This window comes from Lathamus discolor, chromosome 3 (genome assembly GCF_037157495.1).
Source record: "Lathamus discolor isolate bLatDis1 chromosome 3, bLatDis1.hap1, whole genome shotgun sequence".
Lineage (NCBI taxonomy): Eukaryota > Metazoa > Chordata > Aves > Psittaciformes > Psittacidae > Lathamus > Lathamus discolor.
In genome coordinates this window covers 38855432-38867803 of record NC_088886.1, presented here as the reverse complement: position 1 = coordinate 38867803, position 12372 = coordinate 38855432, and the positions used below count along the sequence as shown (strand labels likewise).

General features: G+C 40.1%; 1 protein-coding gene across 3 annotated transcripts in view; it reads left to right on the top strand.

Moving 5' to 3' along the window:
• The window catches only part of TIPARP (TCDD inducible poly(ADP-ribose) polymerase), a 41194-nt gene extending 29798 nt beyond the window's left edge, over nucleotides 1-11396 (top strand). For all 3 annotated transcript variants that reach the window (XM_065674711.1, XM_065674710.1, XM_065674709.1), the window contains 4 exons: nucleotides 3590-3758; nucleotides 5251-5432; nucleotides 9356-9631; nucleotides 10668-11396. In XM_065674711.1, coding sequence (XP_065530783.1) covers nucleotides 3590-3758; nucleotides 5251-5432; nucleotides 9356-9631; nucleotides 10668-11115 — 1075 coding nt within the window. In that variant the 3' untranslated portion in view covers nucleotides 11116-11396. The remainder of the gene's footprint in view (nucleotides 1-3589; nucleotides 3759-5250; nucleotides 5433-9355; nucleotides 9632-10667) is intronic.
• The last annotated feature ends 976 nt before the right edge of the window (nucleotides 11397-12372 follow it).

Below are 12372 nucleotides of genomic sequence, written 5' to 3'. Positions count from 1 at the left end.
TTCATCTCAGAAAGAGTTTTTCCTTATACAGAGTCCCTCCCATTGCATTACTTTGATTCTCCTTACTTTGCTGTGGAGCTGTGTGTCTGTTGGAGACTGTATTTAGCGCAGGTAAGCCCATATTAGAAATACCCAAGTCATGTTATTGGAAGCCAGTCATGTTTCAAGTGTCTGTGGAATTTGCTTTCTAGTCTTCAAAATTTAACCTTTAACTTTTTAGGATATTAACCAGTAGGCTATTCCTTTTAAAAGAGTTCAGCTTGCTAGTGGATGATCTTTATCATATTTATAGAGTAGGTTGATTTTCATATTCTCTTTGCTTTGCATTGCATTGGCATAGAACTACTGCAAACATTTTTTCATTATCAGTTTTCACACCACCATATGCAACATACAGACTTACAATAAAATTAAACAATCCGCTGGGGTTTACCACCTTTAAAAGAAAATAATTTACCCATAAAGAAAAGATTTTCTATTTCGTTGCACTTTCTTGGAGGTCACAGATCTTTGCATATGTTACGGTGTTTGACTTGAAAAGAGATGGAAGTGAGAATGAATGCTCGAATTGTGAGGTTCTGGACTGAGAAATAGCTTTGGGGTATTTGTTTCATACAGTGTGCAGCACAATACCTGGGGGTCTTGATTCAGGGCTTGGATTTGTGGGTGCAACATAACCGCAAAACAGTGAGTCAAGCTCCTCACTCTGAAAGGATAATATGAATAATAGCAATTGCTAAATGTGCTTTTCTCAAAAATGACAGCTTTATTAGGCACTGGGATTCAGAACTGTAAGACAGCGTTTTGAGAAGAAAAAGCAAATGGCCCTAAAGGAGCATTAAAAGTATATTCATGATGAAATTCACTCAAAATATCATGCTTGTGGTGCTGCCTGCAAATACTATAAATAATAACACTCCTTGGTATTTCAGAGAGATGATGTCCTCGTGATTTCACACGCTGTTTTCAGATAAAGTAGATTGTAGCTTGTTATGGAACAAAATGACTGAGTGCGAGGAAGGTGGGGTGATCTGTTACTAGAGTTTTTGACTCCAGAAAATATGTGGTTTGGTGTTTTTTATGCCCTGCATTTACTTTCAGTCTCTTTGTACTGGTCATTTATTTTGCTTAGTGCTACTTTTCCTTCTGACTGCATCTGTGCTCTGCCACTTGTATCTGACGTTTGTCTTGTCATGCTGTTGTTTGTATGTGTTTTCTTGAGTTGCATGGGTGCCTGTGCACTAGCCTCTGATGCAGTGGGCTGTGGAATGTCAGTTTTAATTAGTGTATCAAACGTCTTGCAGTGGGATGCAGCTTGGATGGGAAGACACAAGTTATTAGAATACACTTACGCAGAATAGCTGGTTTCCTCCTGTACCCATAGTCGAAGTGTAATGATTTTGTATGACATTGATGGAAGTAGTGAACACACTGTTAAATCCTTAACTGATTCGGTGTGATAGTGTCATCTTGACAAGGTTTTCATCTTAATTAGTGTGGTTCTATGACGGTTTTTAGAATATCACGTGCAGGGACCCGGGAAGATGTTCCTTTTAGGTAGTAAGTTCTCAGTGTAAAGGGGAAGAAGGCTGGCTGGAGCTGTAGCTCCTGCAGGCAGGTCTGCTGTGGCGGGGATAGCTACCCACAGGCGGAATCGCCCCTGAAATGAGTCAGACAAAACCTGTGCTGGGGGGAGCCTTGGTCTGGGGTGCTGGGGGAGCTGCAAAAAGATGACTTCTATGTCTAAACAACTTCAAAAGTAGCTCACGGACTTGCATTGTTAAGACATCTGATCTGACTTTTGAGACTATGCTATATCTTTAAGTCTTACATGAATGCTTATTGAAAACAAAGCAATCTAAATTTACCCAAACAGCAGTAAATCAGATTCCCTGATTGTGAGCCCATAGGAAGAGACACGTTGTCCTTTTGTCTATGTCAGGAAAGCGCTTAATACTTCAAACTGTGCTTAGCACTTCACAGGCCCAAATGCAATTGATTGATGATGATAAACACCAAGAACAGCTATGCACCTGTACCTCCTGTGGAGGACTGAAGGATCCTTCCAGCTGATCATCATTTTTTAAAGTGGGAACTCTTCAGTACTTTTCTGTGGAAGCAGTATAATAAAACTCCTCAGCAACTGTACCAGTCAGTGTGAAATACCTAGCAAAATTGCAGCCATTCTCAAGCAAATCTGCATTCATCAAATCATACAGATGTTGAGAATAGCTGTCACTTGATGTGGCAAATTTCATACACAGTATTTCGATCTCTATGGTATTAATGTGCCAATGTTTTAAAAATAAACTGTAGATTTCAAGTATCAGCTTGGTTTATGTTTACTGTTAAGAATTCAAAGAAAATACTTTATATAGTCTCAAAAGCTTCATTTCCAGTTGCCAAAGATTAGTAACTGTTAATGACCAGTAAGATGACAACTTGTAAAGAGATTATGAAAGTAGAAAACTAATTATGTAAACAGCATTATTTTGGAAATATGTTAATCCCAGTTCAAAAAACCCCCGATTTCTGGCGGGAATGAATATTCCTGTCATTTCTTCCAGTTTCTATGAATTTCTTCAGTTCTTGATTGCTAATAAACCAGTGATTGCCTAACGATCAGCAGAGCTTTAGAACGCCATGTTTTACTTAAGAATGTTCTTTTATTTGATGTCTTTCTCTTAACACTGCCCAATGAAATAGCTTTAGAAACTGCTGAGGCATTCCACAGTCACTGTTAAACGTGGCCCTATGAAGTGTAGAGGAAGTGCCCTTTTATTTTTGCCTTTAGCTTATCTAAAACTTTACCCTTTCTTGGGTATACTCTGGTTCTTAATTTGTAGCATCCTATTGTTGTCAGGTCCTTTTGGAAGCACCAGTCAATGAAGTTGCATACTCGTTTTTTGTAGCTGCAGTATAGCTACTAAAAAAAAAAAAAAGCCAGTATTCCTCAGTGTAGGCTCCATAATTGTGAAATCATGTTTCCTTTTCAGATTATGGTAGTTCTCCTCTGCGGCACGTGATGAAAGATACTCAAACTCTCTGGTGGATTGGCAGCAGATGCTCCTCATCTGGAGCCATTTACATTTTCTTTTCTTCCCTGAAGCACTAACTTTCACAAGAATAACCTTTTGAATAGTATGTGGCTGCTTCATCAAATACGGTTGTGTGATGTGTTTACTTAGCTGTGCTCAAAATGTCAAGGATATGTATATTGATTTTTGTACTGTTCATGCATACTGAATAAATACCACTGGACTACGAAGACTGCTGGGTTTGGTTTTATGTCTTCCTGTGCTGAAGGCCATGTTTTTTCCACCATTGTCCCTGGAGACATTTGAAGAGTTACTTTGCCCTCACAGCTCTTCAGTGTCCTCAATTAGCTTGTCTCTGTGTTGTGCCCACTTCAAGCTTGTGGGATATCCTCATGTTGATGGAGATCGTATGACCCAAGCACAGCCTAGATCGAGGGTATCTCTGAAGGGGGCTGTCCCAGTTATAGTTGTAACTGGCTGTTTTACTACCTCTGAATACCCTTTTAATGGATTACAGAACGTGAGAATTCTGTTTTTCTTGTTCTTTCCAGGGGACATGAGTTTTGGGTGGATTTGAATGTTATGAAATTATATGAAACTGTTGAGTTTGATCAAATGCGGCGGCTGTCCACACCTTCCTGCCCCAGCTCCAGCTCCAACTACTACACAGTCTGGAAATACTTCTGCAGGGACCACTTTGGCTGGAGAGAATACTCTGAGGTATTTAACATATTTGAGAATCCTGCTTTTGGATTGTAATCAGAACTCTTATGTACATTATATACTAAATATGTACATTTTTAGTCTGTTTTCTCTTCGAACATTCAGGAAAGTTACTTAAGAGCTGTTGTTGAGGAACAAAATCAAGAATGTCGGTGTTGAACTGAAAAAGCAGTAGAAGGAGAATTCTGCTCTGCTGGACTGCAGCTTGAGTTATCCCTGAAAACATTGGAGACACAGAGGCTGACTAAATTGTCAAATTTGAGAGCAAACTGGCCGTGTCAGTACCAAGAATGTACTTTCTAATCCCTAGAAATCTAGTTTTAAGACGGGGGGATGGCTCTATGCAGCCTTTTCAACTCTACTGCTGTTTAGCTATGCAGTTTTTTGATTTATTTACCTGTCCCCAAAGATATTACAATGCACAACATGGGCGTCCAAAATCACTAGATCCAGCCCGCTGCTGTCTCATTGCCTGCAAGGTACACTGCTGCAGTTGGATGGGCTACAAATGCCCCTGCTCCTTAGGGACCTTTTCCTAAATATCTAGTTTAAATCTGTTTACTCATGGTTTATGGACACTTGTTCCAGTGTCACCAATGCCCATTGGATTTTAACAGCCACAGTTTTCCATATCAGGTTGTAAGTAGGTCCTCTCTCTTTTAACTCATTAACCCCAATTATGGACACTGAAATCACATCCACTGTCAAATGGTATTGTGCTAGCCAAAACCTAACCAAACCAAACCCAGAATACTTCTATTCACTTTATTCAAGTAAGATGTCCAGTAAGACTCTTAAATACTTGTTGTGGTTAAGAGCTCCTCTTTGGCTGGCCAGAGTTGTGCATAATATTTTGAATAAAACCTTATTAGTGCTCATAATTTTGGCAGTGTAAACTAGATCACATTTCACTCATCATGCTGACTTTATAAGCTTAACGCAGAGCACTGTATGCAGTTTAGGGCTTTGCAAATATAAAAAAGAACTGGAGGGAGTCTGCAACAAAGTGCCAAAAATAACGAGAAGTTTAGGATGTTTGACCTGTGAGGAGAAGTTAAAAGAACTGGATTTCTCTAGCACAGAAAGGAAAGAAAGAAAAAAGAGAATATATTAATATATAAAAGATCATTCTGCAGCAGACTTCTGCTTTTCACATTCAACGGGCAAAGACAAAGAAGTAGGTAATTTGTGGCAAGGGAGTTTAGGTTAGATATTGGGAAATAACATTTGACATGTAAAAATTGAACAGCACCAGCGCTAATTACATAGAAAAGTTGTGAAACCTGCCTTGTTGGCACGTCTTGCAAACAGGTAATGGAACATTTTTCAGCTGTCTGAATGTACTTGTGCCTCAGAGCACAAGGGGAGAGAGAGGAGAGAGGAAGGGAGTAGAGAGAGGGATTCGTTGAGATCTCTGGCACAAATATTACATCTTGAACATGTAATTTATCATGTGTATGTTTTTGTTTTCTTAATTTCTTTGAAACAGCCTGTTGTAAGATTGATAGAAGAAGCCAGCTGCCGCGGTCTGAAAGAAGTTCGGTTTGTTACTTGGCATAATCAGTATATCTTAAACATCAAAGATGGATTCCAGCAAAATGCGTGTTTCAGAAGAGAAATCAAGAGGAGACCCCTTCTTCGCTCATGCATTGTGCTGATGCCGTTTTTACAGTACGTATCCCAGCAAAATGGAAACTTTGCATTTGTTCTCCATGTTGGTCTGTCCGTGAGAACTGTATGCCTTAAGATGTGACGAGGAGATAGGCATCATTGGGTAGAAAAATCGGAAGCAATAATAAAAATTCTCAGTCATATTGGCAGCTTTCGCTTGCCACTTCTCAAAATACATATTATCTGAGGAACTCCTTACTGCTAGGCTCTATTTGTTATTTAAAGGTTATAATGCACCTTGTGGATCTCAGAACATCAGAAGCACAGATGTACTTAAACTTTGCCAAAGGACTGTCCAGCTTTTGGCATCTCACTGGCTATAGTGAGCTAACAGTTATAGGTGAGCATTCAAAAAGATGTTATAAATCTAAAGCACAATTAAAACATGCCTTGTTTTTATTGTCGTCTCAGCTGGGGGTTAACATGCTCACCCGCGAAAGGCGGAATGAGGAAAGTGTTGCACTTTAGTCATTTTTTATTACAACTCATAAAAATGCCATTTTTGTGATCTTACCAGCACAGTTGGAAACATTATTGTCAGAGTTCAGTAGTTAGCAGCATATTGCCCTGTTAGCAAAGGGATGGAAGTCATTAGTCTGACTGGCAGCTTAGCATGCTGGGCCAATCAAAGATGCTTTAACTGCTGTAGCAGGGCTACAGTGCTCATTAGCGTGCAGAGTCGTTACTGCATCTGATTGTGAGGTGAAGAGAATTTGGTCAGAGCCTTAAAACGTGTGGCTGTTAGAAACATTTTTAGGTACAGTTTTACAGGAAGGAAACCCAAAATAATTAAAAAGATACTGGGAGGATGCAGGTAAAAAAGACTACGTGTGGACTACCCAGTTACAGCAGTTCAGAGTATCGGCATAATGAAAAATAAGGATTTCAGGTATTCTCCTGATGTTTTGCTAGCAGTGACTATTTTACTACAGTGTAACTTCATAATTTTGGGATATGCTAGAATTATAAAGTTCCCACTAATTTTAGTGGACCCTTGCGTGTTACACACTCACGAAGGCTTAACCATAACTATTCATGCCAATGCATACCTACCCAATCTATAAAATAAGCCCTGAAATTTCTGTCGTTTTGCAGTAAACCTCATTTTTATTTTCTTTATCTAAAGACCTTGTAATGCTTCATTGAAAATCTACCAATTCTTAGCAAGGAACAAAAGAGTATTTTAAATATTTTTGAGAGCTGTCCTTAAGAAGTCAGTATTTGCCTCCACTTATCACAAAGATTTTTTTATTTCCCTCCCCTCCAACTTGCTTAAATCTGCTACAAAACTGGGAAAGAATTATTGACTAGAAACTGTGGGAACTGGGTGGTACTGGTTGACAAATGTTGACTTTTTAATGGCTCCCCTTGTATGATTGATGTTTATAAATAGTTTAGTCAGAAGAAAGTAACAAAGTACACCAAAGGACTGCAGTGGTTTTGTTGTACTTGATATCTTACTCATTAATCCATAATCTTCTGTTTTCTGCGACTGGTCTTCCAGTCCATGCGTGAGTGAATGAAGTTCCACAGCAATGTTTTTTACCCACTGACTTTAGGAGGAAAAAATAAAATAACTGAATGCACACTGTAGTATTGCAGAGTTCTATCTCAATAATCATTCATAGAAAAAAAATCCACCTTTTGAGTTTCTGTTAAACTATTAATAAACAGAAGAACTCTGAGTCGAGTCAAATCCATGCAAATCTTTTTAGCTTTGAGCAGCAGGTGAAAGCCACATGAACCCTTCTTTAAAAAGTATGTCTGCTCTGAGAAGCGTGAGTGCTGTTACAGTTTAATGTCCGTCTGATCCAAACCAAATGGATCAATTTAAAAATAGACCTTTTTTTCCTCCAAACATTTTTTCTAGATTTGAAAAGCTCAACCCGCAGTCAGAAAATCGCATTAAATTGTTCATGGGCCTTACAAAAAAGGCACATATAGTTCTTCGAAGCTAATACAGCGCTAGCTTTAAATATTCTGAAAGGCAATCTTAATTGACATTTCTGTAGGTAAGATGTGAATAGCTAGATAATTACATTGGCTCTGCAGAGAAAAGCAGGCTAATGAGCAGGGACAATCAGAAACTGCTTTGTGATTGTGTTTCAGCGTACCTCAGGAACAGGTTGGCTGGGTGCACTAGTCATGGTTCTGTGGCTTTTCAGGCAGCATCATGCCTGAACAAAAGAAGATTGATTCCTGAGGAGTCACTGGAGAAAATGACTTTGACTTCAGCAAAGCTTTGGAGAGTTGTTTGTTCTCCAGGAAACTTTCTTTTTACAAAGATGGCACAGGGAATTGAGTTTGCCTATTGTTCCTGTGTGCAAAATCCACTTGCGTTATATGCAGGAAGGCAGGATTTGTCTTTGGGTGTTGTCAAACCTCAGCTTGCCCAAGACAAATATGCAAAGGATTCACTTTTCCCATTTCCTCCTAGTCAGAGTACATTTCACCTTATGTTTTGGCAGTGTTATATTATCAGAACACAAGTGACCTAGAAATTTCATGAACTTTATTGTTCATTAAACTTTGATGAATTCTAATTTAAGGTCATCTGTGGGATTTAGAGACAAGATATACCTTGTGTCTTTCCAGCCAGATGGTGGGTACCTGTGACTTTGTAGGCTGTCCTAGCAAAAGCTGCCTTCTTCCAAGTGCACCGTGCCCGTTTACATTCATTGTGGATTGGGCCTGGAGTCATGGAAGCTTTTCCTATTAAAATGCTTTGGTAAAATACTCATCTGGTGAACTTTTGACTGTTCCATGTATTTTTGCAACTGAAAGGGAACCTCACCAGCTTGCAGGAGCTGAAGAGCTGTGCACTTGAGTTGTGAAAACCAGAGCCTGAACATGCAAGCTTTACATGTTCAAAGTATTTGCATTGACGTAAGTGGAAGAACTCCAATAAGCAAGGATTATTCAGATGAATAAGGCTTGTTTGGTCAGATTATAATCAGGTGAACATAAGCCACAAATATCACACTCTCTATCTAAATTTAGCAGCCTCTGGAGTATGAAAAAGCTCCACAGAGATGCACGTATTTGTTAAGAACAAAGTCCTGCCCCACCACAGTTGATATCCTTAACTGGATTTTACTAATGTCTGTTCTTTTTCTGGCATCCGTGCTGCTGCTTTTCTCCTTCACCCCTTCCTGACTTCTTACCTGGCAGCATTCCCAAGAGTAGGGGCTGCTCTGTCGCATGAAAATAAGCAACTGCAAATGCAAATCTACATCTGGCCTGCACAAATGAAACTGAGAGCCTTCCTCAGCATGATACTGGGTAGTACTAAAAACATAGCATCTCCTCTGCTACATAGCCAGCAAGTTTTGCCTACGAAATGCTTTTAGTTGGGGTTAGTCATTATTCATACTGTGCAAGAAAGTGTATATTTCTGTTCCTTGTATTTTGAGGAAATGAGGTTAAATGTTGCTACATTATTAATCTTTTCTTATTCTGTATGTCCTATTTGCTATGTTAAAATAATGAATACTGTATAGCTGACATACAGAATAATCGTATTTGGTAGTGCTCTGCCTGTCTATTTTGTAACCCCTGTCTAGTTTGTAACCCCATTCCAGAATGTAAATAATGATGATAGCAGGCTTTTAAACACCACCAAGCAGTAAGATTTCCCTACGTTGAAGAGCGTCCCTGAAAGTCAAGATTTTGTTGTTTGTTTGTGTGGATAGAGGAGTTATTAAAATAGCAGAAATAGCTGCATGTTTAAACCAGCAAGCATTAAATAAATAAACTTGGTCCCTTCCAGCCCAACCGTTCTATGAGTCTGCGGTTAAAGATGAGTAAATTGTCACTGAACCGACAAGCAACAATTGCTTAAGATATGTTGGCGATGAAATAAATGTGATTAGCAGCTCCTCTGTGATGTTTTAAGCACAAACCTTTTCTCCTTCCCCAACTAGGACCTTGGGTGGCAACTCTCCAGTACCCTCTCCATCAGCTGAACCAGCTTTGTCACATGTCTTGTCTCCAGCTGCTATTACCTCCCCAAACCTCTATCCTGAAACCTGGATTAGTATGGATCCATCTCAGGACTTCATCCAAGTGCCTGTTCTGAAGGAAGATAAAAGCTATAGAACCATTTATAACCTGTTTCACAAGACTGTGCCAGAGACCAAATATAAAATTTTGAAAATACTGAGAGTGCAGAATCAGTTTCTTTGGGAAAAATATAAAAGGTAAGACAATGCAAATACCATTCTTCTACCATAGTGGAAAAATACCTTAAAATACGCAATTTGGGCTGAAAAATAGGCATTGATTGCTAAGTGGAATACATAAACTCCAAATTCGCTGGAGAAAAGGAGCATCTTCAGTTGAACAACTGTATCTGGAAAATATCCTGAGGTTTCTTGCGTAAGAGGTGTAATATTATACTATCTACTGATAACCTCTGTAAAATGTATCTTCACAGAAACTTCAAAAGAAGTCTAGGATATCTTGCTGAAAAATCTTTAGGTTCATTTTCAAGCCATATTAGGAGGCATTTTTTTCATCAGGTCATCTCTACATTTAAGATAACCATTAGTGGCATGGCTCCCAGATCATGGTGACCCAGGGCCTTGCAGTGGCCTTGCAAAGACGAAATCCTGTATCTGTCAGTTCCATTCAAACCAAAGATGCTGTGTCTAAAAATTACCGTCTATTGACCACTTCATAACTGATGAGAAACTAGATCTGGGGATTCTCTCTCCCTTCTCAAGGAAGGCAGAATCTTGGGAGTAAGTCGAGGGCTGGGCTGGGTGAGCAAAGACTGACTTCCTTACAGTGTTCCTGCTGCTCTAGAGCATCTTCACCCAGCCTGTCTCTCAGTAATTCCTCGCTGTGGCCTCTTCTGAAGCTGTAGTGGGATTTAGTTCTTGCACAGCCCTTGTTTTCACTTGGAGGAAAATTTCCTTCTGCATCTGAGGTGAAATACAGGCAAAGATAAGCAGGCAATTCTCAAGCTGTTTTGCCTTTGCTGCTGTGCAGGTGGAAGACTCTGGCTCCTGCAGTATAGTTCAGGTCCTTTAAAACATACCTATTTCACACAAAAGCCTCATTTGAAAGTGGAAGACCTGCTCTGCCAGCCATATGGAAATGTTTTCACATCTCCTCTTGCAGCTCTGCTATTGCAGAGGATAATACTGATACTTCAAGAGCTGGAGTGGAAACTATGTTTCCCTTGCACATCTGTAGTGAATACTAATCTTCCCTTTCCATTTTCTATTCCAGGAAAAAGGAATACATGTCAAAAAAAATGACTGGGCTTGACAGGATAATGAACGAAAGGCATTTGTTCCATGGCACCTCCCAGGACGTGGTGGATGGAATCTGCAAGCACAACTTCGACCCGCGTGTCTGCGGGAAGCATGCCACCATGTTCGGACAAGGCAGTTACTTTGCCAGAAAGGCAAGCTATTCCCATAACTTTTCCAAAAGGTCACCCAGAGGAGTTCATTACATGTTCCTGGCGAAAGTACTGACGGGAAGGTACACGGTGGGTAACCACACCATGAGGAGACCTCCGCCAGTGAACCCCGGCAGCATTACCAGTGACCTCTATGACTCTTGTGTGGACAATTTCTTTGAGCCTCAGATTTTTGTCATTTTTAATGATGATCAGAGCTACCCTTATTTTATTATCCAATATGAAGAAGTTAGCAACACTGTCTCCATTTGAAAACTTGTGCTGCTGAAGTATTCGTTTTAATAACCTCTCTTATCTGGCATTGGTAGCAGTTTTTGTGGGGAAAGAAAATTTGGACATTGCAGAACTGACTGACTTGCTTGGAAGGAGCTAAATCTCAAAATGCAGAAAAGGAAGTGACCAATTGTGCACTTGCTGTTGGATTATGTATGTGCAAATTGTAAATATTTTTCCATTGTTTATAGTTGAAAATCTGTGCCTTTTGTTATAAAACACTGTTTATTTATGTTAGTAAATATTCATGTTTAAAAGTGTGTGTGTGTGTGTACACCATTTCAGTTCTGTTATGTTGTATATTAGAGCAGCTATGGTATAGCGTGTGCCCTGATCTCAGAACTTAAGGATGGCCATTTTTAGGTATCAGGACCAGATAATTTTCATCCCAAATATATTAAACCAGAGATTCTCCCAACTGCTATTTTTTATTACTGTATTTCAGAAGGATTGGGAGAGATTACAAAACTAATATCCTGCTCATACTTTGGATTATTAAACAGGACAGCACAAATAAATCCATCATTCTCTAAAATCAGCCCTGTGATAAACGGCATGCTGTCCATGAGGAGGGGTTGGAGCTGCTGGGATGTGCAGTTTATCAGGGGAGGGGAAGGGCACCTGGGCAGCTGCCAAAAGCCAACAGGTCTGTGCTGTTGAACCCACACATGACCAGTCATGTGCCACTGGTCCCCATTGCTGTGAGACATCCCCTGTTCACAGAGGGTACCTCTGGGGAACGGGTTTCTTGGGAAAGAGACCCCAAAGTCCAGTTTTGATGAGGTTTCAAACGTGATCGAGGATGGAAATTTGCGTTAAGGTCCCTTAATGAGGCTGATATTAAATGAATTTAAAAATGACTGCTGCATTAAAATAATTGTCAGCACATAATCCTTATTTAATCAGGGTATTTTTCGTGTTTTCCAGGCAGCTATTCTCAGCTCAGCGGTCTTCAGTGGGATGGAAAAGACAGAAAGTAGTGACTGATGTTTGCAGCTGGCCCAAGCCAGCTGTGGTGGGTGGCGGAACAGGCGGGTTGCTCATTCCCAGCTCCCATGCTACTTGGGAAGACAAGCTGTTGCGGCCAGCACATGCGTGAACATGCTGTGGGGCAAGTTTTAGCGTATTGGTATCTCAAAGGGCAAAAGGGGGACAGTGTGTCATGTGGCATTTCAGAGCCGGAGCTTGTACCAGGGTGAGGTTGTATGGAAGGACCTGGCAGCCGGCAGGAATGAT